At 40.8% G+C, this 24,816-nt stretch overlaps 1 protein-coding gene across 3 annotated transcripts in view; it reads right to left on the bottom strand.

Annotated features, from left to right (window-relative positions):
- LRBA (LPS responsive beige-like anchor protein) overlaps positions 1 to 23,348 on the bottom strand; it is a 401,405-nt gene extending 378,057 nt beyond the window's left edge. For all 3 annotated transcript variants that reach the window (XM_051790889.1, XM_051790891.1, XM_051790890.1), the window contains exons 1-2: positions 23,190 to 23,348; positions 22,413 to 22,885 (exon numbers count right to left, since the gene is read on the bottom strand). In XM_051790889.1, the coding sequence (XP_051646849.1) occupies positions 22,413 to 22,631 (219 nt within the window). In that variant the 5' untranslated portion in view covers positions 22,632 to 22,885; positions 23,190 to 23,348. The remainder of the gene's footprint in view (positions 1 to 22,412; positions 22,886 to 23,189) is intronic.
- Between the last annotated feature and the right edge of the window lie 1,468 nt (positions 23,349 to 24,816).

Genomic DNA, 24,816 nt, shown 5'->3' with positions numbered 1-24,816 from the left:
CTGGTACAGGTTGCCTAGAGAAGTTGTGGATGCCCCATCCCTGGAAGTGTTCAAGGCCAGGCTGGATGGGGCTCTGAGCAACCTGGTCTAACGGAAGGTGTCCCTGCCCATGGCAGGGGGTTGGAACTAGATGATCTTTAAGGTGAATTCCTATCCAAACTATTCTATGATCCTCCCTGTCTTAGTCAGCAGGAGTTCAACATTGCTCCTTTATCTCCCTGTTATAGGCTGCCTGTCTAAGTCAAAGGAAAACACAGACAAATCAAACTAATCAGATCCCCACAAAAAGACATTACAGAACTGAACACGCTATCGTGGATTAGTAGCAGAATGCTTCCTGAATAATAAAGAAAACTTTCATAGATCTTTGGCAAAAAAAAAAAAAAAAAAAAAGAAGGAAATAAAGCAGCACAAAAAGGATATATGTCTGTAAACTTTTCTATCCTTTGGCTATTTAGAAGCATGTTTTTACGATAGAAAAATTAGGTACTTACCTATCATTTGTGTAAACTAGCATCAAACCCATCTTTCCAAAGATAAGCACACATATCAAGACTGTTTTTACACATACTTCAAAATAGTACAGCAATGGGTATTTTACTGTAAGCTGATTTTTGTTCTTTTTCCTCCTCTTAGAAAGGCAAGAATGCTAACCAGTGCATCCTTACTCGAAATTCAGAACAATACACAGACCTGCTGCTACACAGAAACAAGACTGATGAGCACCATCTCATGGGCATTTCAGGTAACAGATTTTGAACAGAAAATAGAACTTAGTGAATTCTCCAGTATATGGATCTACCTTCCAAAATAAACACACTGAAACTGAACAACATAGAAGCATAATTTCAAAGTTTTAGATGCTTAGATGTGAAAATGTGGCACAAGTTAATGGACTTTTCTAAAAACTAGTCACTGCAAATATATCAGACAGGAACATTAACACATTCACAAAGGAAGAATTTTAGAAGTATTTAAACACTAAAAAAAGTATTTATAAGCAGTTATGTACATTAAATTAACCTCACCCCCACCCCAAAGAATCCACTTCCTGGCACAGGGACTCTAAAAGTAAGTTCTCAAACAATAAGATGAGAGCAGTACAAACAAAATTCTTATTTTCCCTTTTAGGCCTGTAGGTAATCCAAAAAAATAATTTTAAAAGCATGATTACATACTTGTATGCTTTCTTTTCAGCTTAACAATAATTAATGAGAATCTCACAGATTGTTTACCTCCATTCCTGCAGATCCTAGAATTACTAAAACATGACTCTTTAAAAACAGTCTTGTGGGCCACATTACTTGGAGTACTTGACATTCAACAATACAGTTGAAATTTTACCCAGTAATAGCAGTACCTCAGAAAGAACATCCCCCTTCACTTGTCTACTAGTTCAGGTTACAAAGATACTCCTGCTGTAGCACAAAACATTTTGATCTTTCTTCAGTTAATTGAAAAGTTTAATACCAAATAAACTTACAGACAACTCACCTTGCTAAGTAAACTTCTAATAAATAAAGTTTTGCTCATTACAGTTTCTGTAAGATTCACAGGTAAAATATCTTGTAATAGTCACAGTCAAACTAGTTTTGCTCCTTTGAGTGCTTTCACCAGCCCTGCACATCAAATGAAACTTTTTTTACTGCTTTCATTTATTGGATACAAACCAATAAACCAAGACCAAAACAAACCAAGACAAACAAACCAAGAACCAAAACAAAAGATTAATCACAGCATTTTAAGCATCTCTGCAGTAAATAGAGTAAATTCTAGTAGTGTATACAAAGCTACTCCTGGCTAAGTACTCCACTACAAAAACTAGATTGTTAATTCTAGAGTAACATCATATTTTTGAGAGATATAAAAGCACAGTTGGGTCCCTCCCTACCCTGACCACAATCTAGTTCTGGGAAAGGCATTAATTAGAATATCGTGGTCAGCACCTGGAAGAGGAGGCTACAGTTCTCTAACCAGACACTGTACTGTCACTTGGCTGCACCACCTTTGCAATCATTTCCCTGCTGCTGAGGGTCAAACCAGATCTAATATTTCAGATGCAGATCAGAATGACTCTGTGTAATCCTTCCGAGCAAACCCTACAGGGTTTCCTTGGCTCCCTTCCAAAACTCAGCACAGTGATCTCTGTGCACACCCTCCTCAGCACTGAGGCTCAGCCAGCTCCCACTCACAATGTCTTAATAAATTTGCCAGTCTAGATCCTTCAAAGTTGATAAGGAGGATAATGTTATAAATTCCTGTTACAGAATTTGTCTTGTTACCACATGAATCTCTGTTAAACTATCAGGATCAAAACAAGTGTCTTTTCCCAAGTTCACTTTTAGCAGGACAGTGTATAAACTCTGTGTATAAACTCAGCTGAAATAATTCTTAGCAACTCACCTATAGAAATTCACCACAGAAGAAACTAAGTTTGGTCACCACCCCTGCCTGGTAACAAACATTTCAGCTTCATCCCATGAATTTCATCTCACATCAAAAAATTAACCCTAGGCCAAGACATATCTTGTATGAAGGAGAACATAATTATCAAAGCCACTTCAACATCTTTCTGTTCCTGACCCAGGCAGGTCCATACCAGTTCATATATCACATTACTGAGGTTTCTAGATTTCCCTTATAAAGATGAGAGATTACTGCAAGGTCAAACACAAAGTTCCACCCAATGCATTGAGTCAATTGTAGCATCTTTGGTTGGGCTTTCATTAGAGCACTGAAATTTCTTTCCTTTACAAAGTTTATGCAGCATTTACTGTGGTATTTCATAAAAAACAGCTTTTTTCAGTCTGCAAGGGTGATCTGCACTCCATAAGACTCCATGGAATTCATTTTAGTACGGTATTTCCAACATCTTCAAATCTCTGGCAGAACACCTCATATAAGAAACACTTGTCTATTGTTAAGTTTTTGCACTGTTAAACTTACTGCCACTCAAACCTAAACAACTGTGGGCTTATTGGCAATTGTTCTAAGCTGTCCCCTAATCCACTTTGCCAAGATTTATTGGCAACACTTAGTCTGCAGACTAACTGCATAAAATATTAGTTGGCCTTATGGTTGATGTTATGCAGGAGGTCACATTAACACATTGATCGCTCCCTCTTATAATCTATACCTGACACTCTTTCAAGGGAAGCCTTTATTGGCAACTGTTAATTTTAAGTGCTATTCCAAGACAAGCTTTTCAGTACCTGAATTTTAGGAAGAACATTGCTCTCCTCTCAAACATTTGTATCTTGTTTTTTAACACTTACACATTTGATTGCTTCACTATCACAACACAGCAAGCCCTGCCTCCTACCTCTTCATTTCAAACACCACGATTATGTCACAGAATACTACACTTCTAATTTGTACCACTCTGCCTCAGTGGAATTCTACTAACTGGTTTTGTTAAACAACAATATAGTTCTCTTAGACTTCTATGTAGGACCACAAATAATAAAAAAAAAAACCAAACATAAAAAAAAGACACTGTATGTGTACAACAAGAGAATAAGACTTGCATCATATGCAGGCAAGCTTAAATAAAAAGCTAAAAAAGTGTGCAAAATACAAGGTTTTATCTTAAATTCAAAAAGGTTGAAAATTAATACTTCTCCAGTGTAAATTGCTATGTCTTAATGTACACTAAGTACATTGCAATAGCTTTATACACTGCAAACCTAACCCAGCTCGGGTTCTACATGTCAACATTCCCATTGTGTTATCCACATAGAATTAATATAAAAACCCAAAGTAAACCTCTCCTGTCCTCCTCCTGGCATGACAGGTGAGCATACAATTGGTATTACAGAACACTTCACTTTCTGTAACTGAAAAGTGAAGCAAGAAATACAAATATAGAATTTGGCATAACCACCACATTATTCCAGCTCTATCAATTGCTAAGTTACAGAGAGTAAGAAAGAAAAACTGCCTCTGTTTACTCAAACACTTGCAGTAAGTGCAACGAGGCCTTGAAAAGCCAACTGAACTTACAAACCCTGTTTCCTGTAACACCTTTAAGATGTTTGGAAAGTATGGTATTTTCCACCCAGCAAAGTCTCAATTTTCCTTCTGGGATTTATGATATAGCTTTTTCCTATTTAATATTTACTTAAGACTGAATTATGCAGCGTGAGTGAAGCAGATTAACATTTTATCCACATTAATCCCTCTTCAAGGTAGTAAGTCTGTGGAAGCACATGGGTGCCCCATGTATGACTACTCAGCTGTACAATTGTAGCATTCTTACTTTATACAATGACATCACTACTTGCATGTATCTATACTGTGAAATTACACACTTCCAAAAATTCAAGTTGGTTTTGTTTTTAACACATGTAAACTGAAATATTTAAAAAAATATATAATTCTATTACGAAAACTGGGGAAAATATAGTGCCAGTGGATGGAAAGTGAAAGGGAAAATAGTATTATTTTCTCCATGTATAACTTTAAAAAAGGATGAGATTGTTCACTTTTTATTTATTATTGGGCACTTTTAGCAAAGCATTCAGCACAGAATACAACTCTTACTTAAGAAACCATTCTTATTTCAATATGATCACAAAACTTATTTCATCTTTCCTGCCATTCACCTGTTTTCTTTTATATGCAATGCTGTCTTTGGCAAAACCTAGACACAACTGGTCAATCTAAAATACAAAAGGCTGCTGTGATACAGACACCATTATTCATAAGTACTTCAATATGAAAATTTCAACTGTGTCTTCATTCCTTCCTCTCATGCAAATGTTGAGATGAGAGACAGGAAAGGGACATGTGAAACACATTTATGTTCAGCCCAACCAAATCATAACGAAAGACTTAAGGAAATGTTCAGGAAGAAAAGTAAAAGTTACAGAAAGAAGAAACTCAAGTTACACTTATTTGTAACCTCATCAAGATATAAAGGTAGTGTCATTCATACTCAGACAAAATGCTGCCAGCTACAGTTTGTAACCTTTGCACAAAGCCATTTACAGACAAGCCAGGAAACAGCTTACAGCATCTAGATCAATTTTAACAAATAAGCATTTGACGACAACATTGACAAAAGACTTTTAATACCTATGAATGAGTTGACAAAATCAGTGGAATAGCAAAGATCCCTTTTTCCAAAAACAAGGTGAACGAAGCTGTAACTAGAAATCAAAATTACTTTCAATGTAATTGCCAATCTACCACATTACTGAATCACAAGTATCTCGCTGACTGTCACCACCCTTCCAATTCAAAAGGTCATACGAAGCAAGGTTCTATTTTTGATTTAAGTATTTCTCATTAAGACAACTAGCCAGAGTTCTGAGCATTATATTCACCACTGTTTCCTAAACAGTCCACGGGCTGTTTGCAACAGGCTGGAGCTCATTTAGCTGTTTAACTGTGGAGACTGATACAAATCCTGGTGCCACCAAAGTAAAGAACAATCATCACAGTGGTTCTCTCTCCTTTGGCAAAGAGGAGAGGTTGCAGCAAATGACACCTAAAGCACTAACAGAGTTCTCTAATGAGCAGAAAATAGAGATTAAACAGGTAGTAACAGCATTCTCTTCAAGAAAACTTACCAGTGACAATTACTTCATTGCCACACCATAGCTCTGCAGTGAGAGAACCAAAGGGGAAAGCAGTGGGTTATGGAAAATAAAGCTACATATAAAAATTCCCTCTCCATGGTAGACTCTTAAATTCCTAAAATATTACACACCCCTTTGCTTAGCAACCATTTTTAATTTAACTGTGTTTATCCTATTATACTACTTTAACTGTGTTACACATGGCACTGCAGATGGTGCTAAATGACTCCAGGTAATCAGAAGAATGCTCTTGTGAGATAATAACATTTAAGAAGAGATAAAATTAGATTTCTTTTTCTTGTTATGTTCCAGTCCTATTCCTCTCTGTGCTTAATATAAAACTAATTTCAGATTTATAGAGCGGGAACATTTTTGGAAGCCAAAAATATGTGAATGAAGTCAATCATGCAAAAAAACCAAACTTTGTAAGGATGTCATAAATAAACTGAGAAATGCATCATTAAAGGAAGAATTTTAAGGAATTTGGTGGGGAGACAAGAGTAAATTTCTTTGCTTATCCCTCCAAAAATTAATAATAGTTTTTATTCACACTACATAATGATGTTACATTTATGAAGTAGTCCAGTTTACATACTTCAATATTTAATATGCATTCAGTGCACAGATCACCCTGCTAGCCCTTAATTCTTTCCATGAATTCCACAAGTAGAGTCTCATAAATTCAAGATCATCCTAGTGAACAAGAGATCTTAATTTTTTCAACTTACACTAGTCCAGTTACCAATGTAAGTAAGAAGCTTTACACATTGGGAGTGTTTGTATCCTCAAATGGTTATTGGCAGTAACCATGATTATGACCACCTGCATTGATGGCAGTGACAACAGCTGCACCCACGGCAAAGCCAGACAGATACTTCAAATTATAACACATCTGTGCTTCCTCAGACATCCTCCTTCACACTCGGCATTTGCTGCACAAAACTGGGCAACTTAACAGACTTGCCCACAATGGATCTATTTCACATAATATACAGGAACCCCAAAGAGCTTTAGCTGAAAATTGTTACACATATCTGACTGCAGATTTGAAAAAAACTGAGAATTTTCATTTCCACATTAAGATCTTCCTCCATGCCAAGCTGCTTCCTTGGTATGTGCACTCCAGGTCAAAGAGAAAAACAATTCCCACTTTTTAGGGCCTAGCAAATAGGACCAACCTCTGTATTTTCAACATGCTTTCTTCAGCAATTATTTTCCAATACAAAAAGTAATTATTACTTCTACTGATACAAAGTATTCTTCACTTAAAAAAAAAAAAAAAGAAACATTTCTCACACACCTACTTTTATTGGGTTTCAAGCAAGTATCACATTGAAGTTATCCCATGAACTGACTTCAGGATACCCTGCTTCAGAAACTTGTCTGCACAACACAGCCTTCACAGAAACAAGCCTCTCATACACTGTCAGTCACCAAGAACAGCTTTTGTGTTCACTTCCTCTTCAATAACTAAGCACTATGAAAAGTAGTGGTTGGCAATCACATTCTCAATACAGAAAGATGCTAAAATCTCATCATTCACTGCAGTTAGCAGAAGGTTAGCTTTAGGGGAGAATAACCTATGGCAACAAAATACAGAAGTTTGTCATTTTCCCAACAGATTAAAAAATAAAAAAGTTGTAGCTTCTCAGCCCCAAGAAGTCTTACCAGAAGACTGGAGTGTTAAATTTTCTGCAGTGAAAAAGAACAAAGGCATAACTGTGAAATCTTTCTTGATGGAGCTGCACAGAAAGCATGGCCCAAGAGGAAAGTGTCTTACAACTGCACACAGCTGCCTTGGACAATTCCTGTTGCACAACAAGAACAATGGGTGCTGCTGCAATTCTAATATTTCATTCCAGATAGGTGGCTATTTATTGGTATAGTCACGTTCTGAGTAACAACAAATACAGTTAGAGTCTTAATTCAACATTAGCCACCAAATTCAGAAAGGCACCAGCACAATTGTCTTCCTTCAAGATTATGACTAACACTACTCTGCTTGCAATTTCTAATTAGGAACTGTAACTGCTTATGACTTCTAGTTAGGATAGTTTTTATGCCACAATATCTTTTGGTGAAACACAGGAAGACCAGTTTATTAGGACAGAAGTTTATTAGGACAAGCACATTGAAAAAATTCAAAACATATTTTCTCCGAAATCAAATTAGTCTTTGTAAAAAGAAATGCACACATAATTCATACCCGACAACACTTTCAGCTGCTTCCTGAAAGCACAGGTTGTTTCCAAGGAAGGTTCACCAGTTCCTTCTCTCAAGCTTCAAAAACTAAACCAGAAGATGAGGTTCACCATATTTGCTGAACTCTTCAAATTCTGAAGATACTTCATGTCTTTGCATATACAGTGAGGATGAAGAGTTAATTCTCTAAAAGGGCATTCTCCCTGTCCAAGTAAAGTTGTCTTTTTCAGTACTGTTTGGAAAGAATACTCTGCTGAAGTAATACGAAACTAAGACAGTAGCAGAAGGCACACAGAGGCTGCTGTTTTGGCTCGTGGACGCACTAAAGCTACCAAAATTTTGAAAAATATTACAAGACTTTGGAAGGAAACTTAAGTCAGCGTTTAAAGCCTTTAAGTGCCACTGGAGTTACAGAAACAACCACCACAGCAGATAACAGGACACAGATAACATCCCAGGTATCACTGGGCCCAGGCTATATCATATCTCTCTTCTCAGGAGGTGAGGCAAGTGTAGAAGAAGGAAAAAGAAACAATAATAGAGCTACACACTGTCCCATGATGATGGCTGTAAGATGCCTGAATTGGATACAATTTCCTTTCTTCCTTTTAAAGGCAAAAGGAGTTTAGCTTCCCATAAAAACACAATGCAACAAGCATAATAAGGCAGCTCTAGAGCCAGGTACTATACAGTCTTAATATTCCTTGATTTCCAAGTAGGAAGCGTAGGAACCTGCTGGGCTGAGCAGTGGGAAGGTCAACATGACTGTTCTTTCCCAGTTTCCAACTTAAATTACTTAGTGCCTGACCCCACCAACAGAAAACACATTATTTGCTGCTGCTCTGAAAGCACAGAATCATAAAATGGTTTGGGTTGGGAGGGACCCTAAACATGATCTAGTTTCAAATCCCCTGCCATGGGCACAGATACCCAATACATCAGGTTGCTCAGGTTGCTCCAGCCTGGTCTCCAACACTTCCAGGGACAGGGTATCCACAACCACTCTGGGTAACCTGTTGCAGTGCTTCACCATGCACTGAGTAAAGAATTTCCTCTTAACATCTAATCTAAACTTGCCTGCTTTCAGTAGGGACAGTCTGTGTGCAGCACGAGTCTGTGGGTTAGAAGAGGTTATCTGAACAAAGGCTGAACCCACAACATGTCTCTGGGGTGCAGTGTCATAAAGCAGCCGCAAAAAATTAGTAGAATTTCAGGGAAAATCCTTGAAAATTGCTTAAAACAGAAGACATCAGGTAATGTTAGTGTATGAACCAATGACTCTTTTCAATTATTTCTACATCTTTTCTAGTTTTCATTTTAAAAACCCTGAGATTCCATCTTGAGGAACCAAACTGATTCTTTCACATTTTCTGAGTTTAATTCTGAAGATTTTAAATTTAACCCAAGTGATGCAGTCCAGCAGAAGTAAAGATGCCATTGATTTAGACCTGGACCAGGTCACATGAAGAAGAAAATGGACAGTTTTCCAAGTGTTTCCGTACAACAGTTTATAAATAAACTCATAAAAGCTTTTGAAGATCAAGCTTTTTAATGCCAATGCTGAATATACACTGTGGACTGTAAGAACAAATTATACAAAAATGCAAAGACAGAACTTCTCATTGACTTATGCTGCCATTAGAACAAAGGCATGACTTGGAAATATCTCTTGATGGAGCTACACAGGAAGCACGGCCCAGGAGCAATTGTATGCAGTTGCCTTAAAGCACTTTAGTTGGCATCACCCACCCAGAATTATCACTAGTTCTACCAGTTCTCTGCTGCCCTATGCATGAATGCTTCCAAAGGCAATAGTTCCTGTACAGTAGCAGTTTTTTCTAGGCCTTTGATACCCTAAGTATCCTTAAAGTCTTGTAGAAAATCCGGACTCTCATCCCTCATCCCAAGAAACTTAAATTTAATGAATGTGCAGTATCAGTCATGACAGTCTACTTTGAGGAAGTCAGTCTTGATTCAGCCTGCAGACATTCTGATGCACTGGATGGATGGGAAGGAAAGAGCCCAGCCTGACTCTTAAGGGCCCTGCTTATGTTTACAGAATTAGTGAGTAAAAACATCGCTTCATTATCCTTGTTTTTATACCACCCATCTTTGATACGGAAATCATTCAAGTAAGAGGCACAAACACACGTTAAAGAGGAATATTCTACCTCATAATACCAAAGGCAGTGACTGTATAAATACCTCACAGGGTCCAGCACCAGAACATGGAAACACCACAGATCACAACTACAACAGCACACATAACAAAACACTGCCAGAAGATGAAAAACATATGCTTGGGTAATTAGTATTTAATTCATATAGTTGCCATACATACATTTGATTATTATGTTTTCTTTCTGGTAATGGACAATAGCTCCTCTTGGCCAAACTATTAACCTTCTTAAACAACAGCATCTTTTCCTTCAAAATTCTGGATTAATATTGAGGTTCATGCTCATTTTAATATAGGAATTTGCACATACAATTACTGCAACTGAGAAATCCTTTACTCTGCATTGATCCCATTGTTATAGTGATCAATACCTATTTTAAGAATCCATATGTGCTTTCAAGCATTTTTTCCAATGGACACGGCAAGGTCACAAGCAAACCAACCCATTTAGAGGTATCCTTGATAAACAAAACTCCTAGACACAGTTGAGAAACAGGATTCTAACTATGTCTCCAGGCTCATATATTTGAATGACAGAGCTATAGGAAATATTAAGGCTGACTGTTAGAAGTTGTCAAGTTGAACACTCAACTGAAAGAGACCTATAAATAAGCATTTAAAGCTGTTCACCTCCTTCCCCATATACCTACTTTAACAGGAAATTGAAGCATCAAGATCAGTCAGTGCTACAGAACTCAAATGCACTGCCAACGCACAGAAGATATACAGTAAGTGTATTTCAAAACTGAAGAGCTATTCCACCAAATAGGTGTAATGGATGCCACAAAATGGTCATTAAGTTTGTGTCCAACTAGTCCTATTGCAAGTAATATGTGGCATTACTATATTGCAATGCAGAGAAATATCCTGTTCAGGAGGATGCTGGCCTTCAGCTACCAGAGTAGGAAAGAGCCATGAAACGCTCATTACACCCTTCATGTCAGTAGCAACAGCTACAGGACTAATATACAGTGTCACACTACAGAGCAAATGAAAACAGACTCTAAGCAATACATGACAGAGATGGACAAGTCAAAATCCACTGAAATAATTCTCCCTCCCCCTGCCTCCAACATGTAAGTTAAGCTTTAACTTCTGACACTCTTGTGTACTTAGGTCGTATCTCCCACAGAGATCAACAAAGACTCACCAAATTCCCAAATCACCCAATGGTCTGGTTTGGAAAGGACCTTAAAGATAATCTAGTTCCATCCCCTCCGCCATTGGTGGGGCAGGGAAGGCCTTTCACTACACCAGGTTGCTCAAATTCCCATCGAACCTACCTTTCAACACTTCCAGGGATAGGGCATCCACAACTTCTCTGGGCAACCTGTGCCAGCGCCTTACCACCCCCACAGTAAAGAATTTCTTCCTTATATCTAATCTAAATCTACCCTCTTTCAGTTAAAATCATTACCCCTCATCCTATCAGCCTGTAGTTCCCCAGGTCTTCCTTTTTCCCCCCCTTTTAAAACTGGGAGTTATGTTTTCCCTTTTCCAGTCACTGGTAACTTCACCAGTCTGCCATGATTTTTCTAATATGATGAACAGTGACAAGGTCATGAGACGTAGACAGGCAGGATTTGAATTCAGAAGCTTGAATTTGAAACAAATAGTTTATAATCAAGTTTTATTAGAGTAGACTACAGTGATTAAACTGAACTATTCATTTGTGATGTTATTTTAAGATAACTTCTTTGGGCAGAGTTAGGTTGCTCCTCTAAAATTTTACCTCTACTTGTATTCATATGACTGGAATTGAAAGAGATCCCAACAACTCTTTGCACACCTGATTAAAAATCCCTACAGACATATCCATCTTTAAAGTGCTAAGAACAACAAAGACATCAAGACTAAGGTAGTTCTCAAGCGAAATTTCAATATTTTCCCCCCATTTCCAGTCTTCCAGCCTTCTCAATTTACACACACAAACGCTAACTGAGGGAAAGCCTGAACCAACAAGTTTCCTGGTTACAGTCCTCTATTCCATCTGGCAATGTGAAAATTTATTTTCACCATACACTTTTGGGGTTTTTCTGGGGGGTGAAGGGGCAGACTATACATGACACTAATTTGTTTCTGGAAGTCTTACATGAAATTTTTTTCAATTTCCTCATGGCTTCTCTCAAGACAGGACACAGAAGTACCCAGTACACTCCTAAAACTACATCTAGCTGGAAACAGGGATATCACCTGAAAAATGACAGCTCTACCTAGAAGCAAGAAATCCAAGGCTCTGCCATTTAAATTCAGTGCTTTTGAGATATGTCTAAGCAACTCTGGTGATTGTTCACTCACCCAACAAACCCTTTCACCTGGAAATAATTCACTTTCCAGGAAGAAAATCAGGATTCCGTACATCATAAAGAAATCTTTAGTAAAGTCCTAACACATGGGCAAGAAATCCACTGTCTTCCAGCTCCAAACCTTCCCTGTCATGTACGAATGACTGGAGAACTTTATTCAAACACCTTCCCCACAAGGTCTGAGACTTGTTTCTTTCTGTGCCTTCTCTGCATACTCATGAATTTGCCATTCTTCACTGTATATGAGCCTGGTCTTTGCAGAAGAGGTGTTACAAATATCCCTTTACAAGTCACACTACCATCATTCTGCACTCCTGACAAATGGCAATTAGAATCTCTTCCTGCCAAGGATAGAAATCAGGGTGGCTTTCATTTCCTGAAAAGGTGAGACCTCACTAAACCAGCAAAATTCCTAAAGAGCAATACACATTTCACTTTAAAAACAGTACACAGGAACAGCACAAGTCTTTAGCCCCAAGTCTGAGATGAGTCATGGAATAAACATCTCCCCAAAGGCAATGCCCCTGCCAATCAGCTGATCCATAGCAACTGCAGCACACAGTGGCATTCACAGCTTCCCAGCCCTCCACAGAACCCAGTGAATGCTCAGGACTTGCTTCTGCAGCCAAGGATGAAGGCAGCAGGTGCCAGGTCACAGAAGAAGAGGCAGGGGGGAGGGTACAGGAAGGACAAAGCAGTGCCCTGGTGTGAGGTCAGACAGCAGATAATCTAGCATGGCACAAAATTGGGACTTTACTTTTGAGGAAGAAACAGACAAGAAAACAAGGCAATATTTTCGCCATAAGCATTTACTGATTCACATAAAGATGGAAAACCACTGGTAGTTTCTGGTCCTGAGAACTCTTCACAGCACTTTACTGTTAAGTTGGGGCACCACTGTCTAACTCAAGGAAATTTGAAATGTTAGGAATATCATAGCTTCAGAAGGTGACCCTTGGCTGTAGATTACCAACTGGACAGAGAACCTTTAGCAATCCCAATGGAAATATCCATTCCCAGCATCTCAGTGTTCTCCCATTCTGTAACAGCAGCAATACATTAAACGTACAAAGCTCATCTCATGTCAGGTGCTTCAAAATGCATTCTAAAAAAACATAGTCACAGTTACTCAGCTTCATACTCCATACCAGATACCTAAAAGTCAGGCATTAGGGAACCTAAATTATACTCTGGAACCAAATCCTACAGTATAACTAAGCTCCCACTGGAGAGAGACAAAAAAAAAAAAAACGCTTGCAAGTTCTTTTCAATCAAGTTCACAACCGCAACTACAGACAAATCACATGCTTAGTTTCAACAAAAACATTAGCAGGAGGCAGATGCTGACTGAGCTGATAGTTTCCATTTGTTTATTTAACAGTCATGCACCATTACCAACATTAGTCATTTGGTTCCTATATTCCCCCCTATTGCATTGTTTTAAGGCTTATCAGCAATTCTACTTCTATATCATTGGCCATTTTGTGCAACTGAAGTCTATGATTCCACATAAAGAACCTCTTGGGTTTTTTTTAGCACTACTTGATTCCAAGGTCCACCTGGATTGTTAATAATCCTGCAAAAAACACTTTCCCTTACAAACGCTGTTTTAATCCCAAGAAGTGTAAACAGTACAACTGAGTGATTTCTCTAATAATGGACTACTAAAACTTAAAAGTTGTATGATCTGGAAAAGCAATTCAGCAATTCTACAGCAACAGGGTTTACCTTACTCCCCATCTACCCCCATCTTAACCATATTTGGGAAAGCAAACAGTACAACTCCCACCCAAACCTACAGAGTTTGGTAAAGGAACCACTCTATGAGATTTATCAAGCAAACATCCAGCATCTTGGACTTCATAATCACATACTTCCCAGTTCACTGCAAGATGCTGCTGGTTCTCTTGCTGGTCTTTTATTACAGAAATTGCCCTCCTGCTGCAGTTACCATCTTACCTGCTGCTTCCTGGTGCCTCTTGTCTTTCAGCATTCCCAAAGAAAGAATAAATAAGCTGCAGGTCACAGTATGCATTCTTACAGTCACTGTTTTACAGGGCTAGTCCAGTACAAACCTAAAAATTTGGAGTATCTAAGTGGGGCAAATGGAATAGGCTCAATTTCATGAATTTATTTCTGTAGCTTCTGTTCACACCTCAGAGAACAACTGCTGACACAAAAGGGGAGACGCTGCCACAAACACACATAACACACTTTCACAGAACAGATGAGTCCTACACAGTTACTCTGGTTTTGATTTGCAGCTGCAAAGGAAAGATAACCCAGCAGATTTCTTCAGTCGCATCAACAAAACAGAACAGGTTTTTGCCTGAACAACTCATTTCCAGTTTTACAGTCACACAAAAAACAATGTGAAATTGCTGTATAGTACCTATGAAATTTTTTTCCTAGATATATGTAGAATACAAAACCCAACAAAACTACTCATACACGGGCTGCAGCAAAGAGACTTGCAGCTCAAACTCTCAGAGCACTTACAAGAGGCAACAGAGCACATCCTATTCCCACTAGCAATTCTCATTTAAATATCTTCTCAAGGCAGCTATTAACAAGAAAATCATGCCTGGGACATAGCTGCTCCCAGCTCCCCGGTTACTACTAGGGGAATCCAGTGCAACAGAAGGCATTAGATTTTTCCTCTCCACAAATTAGTTTCTATTTAGAAACTACTTATGCCTATTTGTGACGCTCTGGAATCTAAAGCACTGTAGCAATGCAAGCTCTTCACAAATTACTCCAAGCTTCCAGTATCAGCACAAAGACTACAGTGTCTCAGGGAAAGGTGCTATTGCAACTCGTGCAGTATCATTCTTTAGCGAATTCGCTCACAGCAGTTCTGCAAGGCTGCATCTCGATTGCTATCTGCTCTAAATACAGAGCACTGCATGCTGGAAACTACAGTCTCCACTGGCCACACACAGGATAAAAAAAAAAAAAAGCAGGTGGCAATAGTATCCTGTTTTACGCATATTCATTTGAGCCCTCAGACTCCTGGCAAATGGCCAGAGCTCCCAGACAAAGCCTGAAGGTTTCCCAGAGTAAAATAAAAATGGCCAAACTAGTTTTCGGACAGCAATAACAATATGCTCTAGCCTGATATCAAGTCCAGCAGAAAAATCCAGAACGAGTTAAAGCAGAAATGTAATCTAAATTAGGACATTAGTAATTAGGTCAAGCTAATACCAAAAACCATCATGCTAAACCTTACGAAGAGGCCAGCAAAGCCTCCAGGGGCTGGGGAAGACACTCGAATGGCAGAAAGTTAGCTAACTGTAATTAGTGATTATGAACAAAACCCTTCTTCCAGATTGACCCATTTAAAATAAATAGAAGTTCTTTAAAAAGATATGCATAAATTTAATGGATGCAAGACTGAATTTGACAGAATAGATTCTTAAAGGGTTTTATACACCGAAACACCAAAGGTAGCAAGAAGCTATTTCACATCCAATGACTAAACTGTAGAGTTTATTTCATCTGTGTAATGGAATAAAGCTTCCTCCTTAAGGTTCATAAAAAACCTCATGACTGCATGAAGACAGAAGCTATCAGTGCTTTAAGCTGGCAACTTATCTAGCAAAAAAGTAAAAGGTCAGAACACCATCAGGTGAGACACAGTTCAGAACGACTGCAGGTTCCCCAAAAGGTGGTAAAACAAATAGACATACAGTGAAAGAAACCACATAGAAAACTCATTTTTATCTTTCAGAGTTCATACTCATCAGCAACCGAGGAGCCACTGAGAACCAAACACTGCACCAAACCAACACTACCTCAAAAAAAAAATTAAGCAAAATACTTCATCTTTGATTTTCCTCAATCTCCTGTGTTCATCCAATACAATCACTTCAAAAAACTTCACTCACACTCCTCTTGAAAGAGATTATTGAAGAGAAAAACCAAAGTGTACAGATTCAACATACACAAATAATTATCTATTTTTATCTCACTCTGCCATGTCCAGCCTTTGTAGCAACCTTGACATGCCATCCACCTGTTTCCCTGATGCTTTTGACTAATTTCATTCTATTCCCTAATCCGCAAATGCTTTTCCTGAGCCAATCCATATGGCCACTACATTACTGTGCTCTCTGCATTGCTGGGTCAGGCCCGTGGTCCATCCAGCCCAGTATTGTCTGACAGAAGCAGAGAGACACTACCTAGAGACAGCAAAGAAACCACAACAGAAACCTGACTCTCTCTGCTTTGTTACCAGACACCAACCAGAAAAATCTGTCATTGAACTGATGTGTTCCCCTCCAAAGGGGAATTCTAAGCTATGCTATGAACACATTTCGAACAGGCTGCTAATTAAAAACTGTCTATGTCATTAAGACATGATATATGTAAATGCCTAGTTCAGCCTTGCTTTTTTAGCTTTATGTTTGTACAGAGCCTACTAATGTCAGTACAGGATGCCAACACTTCTGAAGAACAGAGAGCATGTAATTCGCAGGCTTTCACAGACACTTGAAATTACAGATTGGACATGAGCAGCTCTAAAAATCTGGTGAGTCACAGTAAGAAAAACTGAACATTTTCCCATGTGATCTTAAGATTTTGTCCTCAATATTTTGTTGTCCTACACTGTGTTTTAAGTTGCAGTGACAGAAGTGAGTTGATACTACGGCCGAAGTACAAATCAGCTCCTCTTCAGAGAAGAAAATTTTCCTCTAGACAATTTTCTGAGCATGCCTAATTCAAGACTGCCATTACCATCTCACTTATTACATTCCATACCTTTCTCTTCTGACCACAAGATTTCCCTCAATTCCTACACCTACTATGCAGGGTGATATTTCCACTAACTACAAAGTAATGTCCAAGTGGCATCAACACCTGAGGAATGTGCATCACTTCCATACTAGGTGTACCCCTAGCTACTCAGAACACATTATAGCAAGATGGAAGTCTGTAATTCCCATTTTAAGGGAAGAACTAGTGACTCCCATTACTCAACAATTCTGAAACAGGTAACATCTGGTCAGACATCTCAGCCTTATTTAGTCGGCTAAACTTACACAATCATCTTTTACTGTTACCAGATCCCAGATCAGATGACTTCAAAAGCATGAACATGGACTTGGAATCAAGGAGCCTAAATTCATTCCTCAAACTGGGCACAAGCCTCCCACTCTGAAAGGGCCAGCAAGAAGTAAGTTTGCACCTGAGGGACTTTGAGACAGATTAGAAGCAACAGAGATATTTTGCTGAATTCCACTCACTCAACAAGAGTCAAACCATGCATAACCACTAAGACAGCTGACTGTTCAATTTACTATGATTTTTAAAAAGAAAAAAAAAACCTACAAGCTTGACCCAGCTAAAGCCACAGACTTACCTTATCATCTATACTGTGAGTGGACAGAAGTGACTGAACTAGGATATCTGTAGCCAGAGGTGCACCTGCTAGGGAAGACTGTATATATTAAGAAATCCACAATATTCAGCAATGCTCTAGAAACTACTTGGTTACTCTCACTTGTCATCAGCATTGGTAACTTTATGTAGAAAATAAAGTCTAGCAGTCTCTAAAAACATACAATAATGTAATGAAAAGAATGCATTGTTATAAAGACATTTGTGGTGCAATTTTACTACTGCAATACATCTAATTCTATCAGCGTTAGCTTTGTGGGTTTTCCACAAGATGGTACACACAAAATGAGTCTGTGACCAAAGATGAGAAAAGGGGAATTTATACTTCATAAAAATCCATTGTACTAACGTTCCAGAAGCACCCATACCAAATTAGAAACCTGTGGTATCAGCAGGAAAGTAAACTGTAAGAATTTTTAACAGTTACATTGACTTTTGTTTGTGGTTTTAGTAAAGTCTGGCAGAAGTGAAAGAGGTGACAAATGAAATTTACAAAATAATTTTAGTCTCTGCTCCTCATATCTCATATTTTTTTTCCTCCGAAGGTGATAAAAACTAATATTTCTCTCATTTGCACTAGGGAACTCTAGGATTATGAGGACCTCATAATCCATGAACAGAATCAGAAGGAACAGCACATTCTCCTCACCGAAGAGACAGAACATTTAGAAAACAAGCCTTTGCAACACAGATTGAGGGTAAAAAAATTGAACTAAATCAAATAACAATCTATACTATACTCAATAAAACAATTAGAAGCACTAAAGCTTTTTAAAACAAAATTGGCTTAGAGCAAGGCACGGCATTTCTTTAGAGAAGAGCAGAATACACACTAGTCAACTTGAGACCCAAGTAAATTCTGGCATGAAGTCCCCAAACTGAATTATACCAACACCACAGAGAAGGACAACAGTTGCACAGTCATCTGCTTGAAGTGTAGCAGAATTTTTCCAGAACATCCCCTTCCCTCTGCAAGCCCAATAACACAGCACAGTTAACCCTGTACATACAGCACTCGTTATGAACAAAACACCTGCCAGTGAGAACTCTTTACCTACTGAAAGACAAGGATATCCAGTGGCCTAAGTTTTATATATAAACAGGAAACTTGCAATAACTTGGACAACACTGACATATGATACAACACAAGCCTGTTTAGAACAGAGTAAATGAGAAGCTCCACTCGGAGTTTGAACCTAGAAAAGACTTTGCAGGACCTCCTGTATTTCCAATGCAGGTTGTGTAGCCTTCAGAACAGAATTCATACTCTACACCTGAGAACTTCAGGTGTAGAAAAATCAGAAATCTAGAAATCTAACTTTTGCTGAATTATTTCTAGTACTCCATCTAGAAGTTTTTTTCTTTAATAGCAAGTCAACTTGTCTTTCTGTTTTACTATGAAAACCACATAGTTATTATAAGTTAGTAACAGATCCCACTGTACATAATTTATTTTTCCATTCTATCATCTTCTACCAGGAGTTAAGGGGGGAGGGGGCATATACAAGGTCATGTACAGAAATTCACCTGATTTGTATACAAAGGAATTTCAAGGAGTTAATTGCTGCCCAAAGTCAATTAAAAACAAATTCACAATGCACAAGGAATATATATTCATTATATAGCTCATTCTGTAAAAAAAAGTAACAGAACAGATTAATACTGGAACAAGAATGTGCTTTCAAAGTTTTTCACAGAATAACCATCCTCTTTGAAATCTGTATTTCCCTCTTCAATTTTAAGAGGTGCTGAAATACACAAAGCCACATCTAACATGGGCCGGAAAACTATATTCATCAAAAATACTGACCAAAACAAAGCAGATCAATTTGAATATTTCTAAGAATAGAATTTCCAAAGGCAATAAAATGACACCAGTAGGTTTTTGATGCATGCTAGAAACATGCATCCCTAAGCACTCTGTTACGCTGCTGGACAGAGAAAATTTTGCATGTAGTTCTCAGCTGCAAGACCCAACACTGCTGAACTAACCAAGGTATTTGCTTCAGCAGTCAGGACTACAGAAGCTTAAATGTCTTCAATAATCAGCAGGTCAATTATTGTGCACTTTAGATTTTTGACCTTCCGAGTCTTTCACATATAAAGCATGACCATCTCTTAAATACTTAAAGACAAGAAACACCAAGACAGCACTTCCCTCCATACGCTACAGCAAGCTTGAAGGGCATAACTAAGAGCAACATGTTTTCTCAAGAAATTAAAATTAGGCCAGCTAACATCCCTTTTTAAAAAACAAACCCTTCACATTTGAGAGTGGTTATGCCATAAAGAATATGTAAAACCAACCTTTCGACAAAGATTTGCCCAGCCCTGCCTGCACTTTGGTCTAAAGACATCTCACTTGTCACTTTAGTGATCAAAAAATCCCCTGAATACCGTATGTCTCCTCTTTTCAAAGTACAAGAAGCAGGGCAGCTGATTTGTGCTCACACCCCTGAGGTAGTGCAGTTATGAGTCACCAAAAAGAATGAAACCCGTTGGGCTTAACCCCTTTAGTAACAACAGATCACGGCATGATTCCAGTTGAACCTGCACACACGAGTAAACCTGCTCTGAAAGCTACAGGGAAACAAACTACTGGAAAAGCCACAGTTAAGAATAAAAGTTGCATATTTTCTGTATGCACACACACAGAAAAATAAGCACACTAATGCTAACCAATACTTCACATGCTTTACATTCTGATCAGCGTGATGTCAGTGGTATTAACCGACAAAATGAAGTGGTCACAGCTAACAAATGAACAGAGGCAAAACTGAGTGACAGGTGAAGGAGTATTGCTTTGTAGGGACACCTCATATCCTGAAAAGCTACATTAAAAAGTCAGCTTAACAGTCTTTACCAAAAAAAACCTACCAAACTATTGGTTGTTTCATGATACCTATCAACTGACAAAATAACGTGGGACACGAGCTTGACCTTTAGCCTCCCACACTGCAGGCAGGTGTGCTAAAACTGTTGAGGAATCTTCTCAGAGAGGTCGGGGATGTTGTTTCACTTGCAGAAAAAGTGAGAACGCACTTTCAAAGGCTTCCAGGGCCAGAAACTCTCCTTTATCTTTTTAGGAAATGAAGATCTGGGAAAATGCAGTCCATAGCTCATTTCTCCAGACCTCTTAAACCTAAAATCAAGGATTCTCTGAATCAAGCTGAATTTTTTTGCTCTTCTCTTGTTCAAAATGGAGCAGAACAGGAATCCCAGAATAAAGAAGCTTTTACATTTTTAATTATTCTGCTGAACCTCTTTCCACTGCTTCCATAAAATACACCTCCAGTACACCCCTCAAAAGACCGCACTAGAAACAAGGTAAAATTTAACACGCTCATGAACAATTTCCCCTCACACAAGTGTCCTAAATCATAAACTATTCACCAGAATTTCCTTTTGAACCTCATGTCCTTATATCTAAACACTGGGTTTTGTCCAGAACAATAGTCAAGTGGACTCCAAGTAACTTAAATCACTTCCTCATACTTGAAGCATCCATGAAACCTCTGATATGCACTTTATTTTTGTCACTACTTCAATTCCCCTGTACTGAGACTTTCACGCAAACAATTTAGAGCACAACATTGTACAAAAACATTCAAAAAATAAACATTCGCCATAACCCAAGAAGATAACACTGAAAAACATTAAACAGACACAGCCCACAAATATTTAGTGACCATTAAAATTTGCACGTAGCAAGGAATGCTACTAACAAAATAACTGAAATGCAAACAGCATTTAAAAAACCCAGTATGACTTTTGCCTCAACTTTTCTTGTTATTGAGCTTTATGCTATTACACACTCTCACTTCCTGGTTTGTCAGAAACCACATTGTTTCAAAGTCAAAGCTGCTCACTTAAAGGAAGGAGGAGCGACGACAGGTATTTTTAGAGATGCATTAAGACCTCTGATAATAGCAGAGTATCTTTGTAAACTTAAAGGCAGTTTTTCTCCTAATGACCGGTCTCCTGCATCAAAGAAACATTATTAACTAGCCCAATTGCTTTAGGCAAACTGCAACTTGAAGCAATTGGCCCAAGAAGTTCAACATATATATATGATGTCTGTAGCTTCAGCAGGAAAAGTTGTATCCTCAATTTTTAGTGAGATCTGTTATGAAGTATTAAACACATCCACATGGTATTCAAAAAATAGCAGCTGACTCCCTAATTCATTAATAAAAAAAGGACACTGAAACCACATTCAACTCTTCTCAACAAGCAGACTATGTAACGAATTTGAATGAACTGCTCCCTGAAACCCTCATCCCCTGTACATGGAAGTTCTGCCTACCTCCAAAGCAAATGAAAAGCAAAGAGGGGTGTAAATATCTTCATGGGAAAACTTGTTTTCACTTAGAACGACAATATGTATGTTTTGATGACAGTTTGAGTTACTAAATTAACATTTAACTTTCTTGTTGAGCATATCTGTTAAATGTTTAAACACAACAATACGCTTCCCAGCTCTAAATAAAGCAACAATTTCTCTGAGGCTAACTAAGGAGGATGCTGTTTAGAGCTATTTCAAGTTTAAGTATGCATGTTTAGAAGCTCACATCCTTTTCTTTTTTCAGCTTTTGTGGTAAGTAAAAACAACTTAGTTGAAATCCAGTATGATGAAGGTGTAAACATGTAAAAAATTACTAACAGAAAGATAACATCAAAAAACTGTGGGATTCTTTTGCATGTCCGTGCTGTTCTTCTCCCTCATTCTGGCAATCAACTTACCAGATTAAACACAGTGTCGACTATGTCTCTGTTGGACACTTCACCAACTTCCACCAGTCCTGTCAGCACCGCAAATTTCATCTTGATACCTCGGATGGGGACTCCTGGATTCAAAGGCTGCAGCACACTTCCCCCTTCAGCAGCATTTCCTTCTTTTCCCGCTCCTCCTCCTCCATCATCACCTGTTGGCTGAACAACTTGTTTGTCCTCACTCGCCATGGCTAGTTCACCGCAGGTTCGGGCTTCCAGCGCCAGCTCCACGCTCGCCGCTTCGGGAAGAAGGAGCGACCTGTGCAGCCGGGAAGGTGAGCGGCGGCCCACTCCTTCCTTCCCTTCAGCTCCGGCTCCCGGGGAAAGCGGCGTCCGGCGGGGGAGGGTGTCGGGCAGGGAGGACGCGCCCTCGGAATCCCGGCTCTCTCCTCAGCAGGAGGCGTCTGTCACAGCGCTCTGCCCCCAGGCAGGTATTTACAGCCCTGAAGGACAACGCGAGGGGTGTTTCAGTCGGCGGAGCGCTGGGCGCTGCCCCACAGCCCGCGGGTCCCGGTCCCTGCCCCGCTCCCCGCGGGGCCGCCCCGGGAGCGCTCGCGCCTCTCCCCGCGGAAGTGCTCCGGGACCCGGGCGCGAGGGGTTTAATCTCTTTATCTTTTAGTATTACAATTATTATTATCTTTTTCTTACAGGGAATCCGCTCCTCCTGCCCGCCGCGCCCCCCCCACCCCCCCCGCTCCTGCCCCGGCACCGCCGCAGGTGCAGCGCCCCAGCCAAGTTCGCACTCACCGCGGGCTGCGCAGGGGGCGCGGGCTGCCCCGACGCGCCGCTCGGGGGCCGGGAGGCGGCTGCGCTGCCGCGCTGCCCGCTGCGCTGCGCTGGGCTGGGCTGCGCCGGCCGCCCCTCCGCCCGCCGACAGGCGCCCGAAGTTCCAGGCGCCGCCGCCGCCGCCGCCGCTGCTACCGCTGCTGCTGCTGCCGCCGCCTCACACCGCGGTGCCGACCAGCCCCATCTCCTTCCTGCCGGCGCTGCCGCTCGCTGCCGCCATGACAGCGCGGAGCCCCCGGAGCGCCTGCGCGGGCCGGGCGCGGGCGGGGCCGGCGCGCGGGGCGGGAGCGGCGGGCTGCGCGAGCGCAGGTGGGCCAGGTGAGCGCAGGTGCCGCAGGTGAGGGGGGCGGCGGGAGGGAAGCGCTCCGGCCCTCCCTGCCCTGCCCCTCGGGCAGCGCCCCGTCGGGCAGGCTGCTCTCCTGCGGGGATGCGGCGCCTGCGTGCACCCGGCCGGTGCCCCAGACTTTACTGCGCTGTTCACAGAATCACAGAATCGTTAGGGTTGGAAGGGACCCCTGCAGATCATCCAGTCCAATCCCACCGCCTAAGCAGGCTCACCTGGAGCAGGTGACGCGGGGAACGCGTCCAGATGGGATTGGAATGTCTCCGGAGAGGGAGACTCCACGACCTCCCCGGACAGCCTGTTTCAGTGCTCTGCCACCCTCAAAGCAAAGAAGTTCTTCCTCGTGTTGAGTTGGAACTTCTTGTGTTTTACTTTATGGCCATTGCTCCTCATCCCGTCGCTGGGCGTCACTGAAAAGGGTCTGGCACCATCCTCTTGGCACCCGCCTTTGAGATATTTATATGTATTAATGAGATCCCCTCTCAGTCTTCTCTTCTTTAGACGAAAGAAGACCCAGCTCCCACTGCCCCTCCTCGTAAGAGATGCTCCAGACGCCTCATCACCTCTGTGGCCTCCGCTGGACCCTCTCCAGTAGCTCCTCGTCTGAGGAGCCCAGAACTGGACACAGCACTCCAGATGTGGCCTCATTAGGGCCGAGTTCTATAACTGCTTGGAGTCTGCCGCTTCTGAAGCAATTTTTGGTGGTTTTTTTTTTTTTTTTTTTTAGAGAGGGGTGGTTTTGGAGTGGGGTATTTTTCGTTCTTTTTTTTTTTTTTTTTTTTTTTTAATAAAGCGTACGCGCACAGCGGGTCGCCAGCTGCCTTCGCGGCTCCAACCCCGAGGAAAACCACGGCGCGACAGGGAGCGCCTGTGCTGGGGTGGGGGGAGAGGAGCTTTCCCAGCTCCAGCTCCTACCTCCCAGCTCCAGCTCCTGCCGCCGCAGCGATCCCGGGGAGGCGGGTGAGCCGCTTCCCCACCCAAACCTCCAGCATGGGCGGGCGTCCTTTCTCCTCCTCCGGGCGCTGCTCCCTGGGGAGCGCAGGGGGCGCGGATATGGGTCAAGCGAGACACCGCCCAGACGTGACGAGCTGAGGTGAAAGGGGTGCAGTAGGAGGGAAGGAAAACTCGCCCTCTTCCCTCAGGTTAAAAGCCTGTGAGAGCTGCGCCGGTTGTTTCGGTTTCCCAGAGCCGGTGTCACGCCCGCTCCCACCGACGGGGCAGTAGTGCCAAAAGCCGGGGCCCCGA

Source organism: Manacus candei, unplaced genomic scaffold (assembly GCF_025592945.1).
Source record: "Manacus candei isolate 608988 ecotype Guabito, Panama unplaced genomic scaffold, ASM2559294v1 h1tg000028l, whole genome shotgun sequence".
NCBI lineage: Eukaryota > Metazoa > Chordata > Aves > Passeriformes > Pipridae > Manacus > Manacus candei.
The sequence above is the reverse complement of the archived record's forward strand: the minus strand, read 5'-3'. Positions and strand labels throughout refer to the sequence as shown.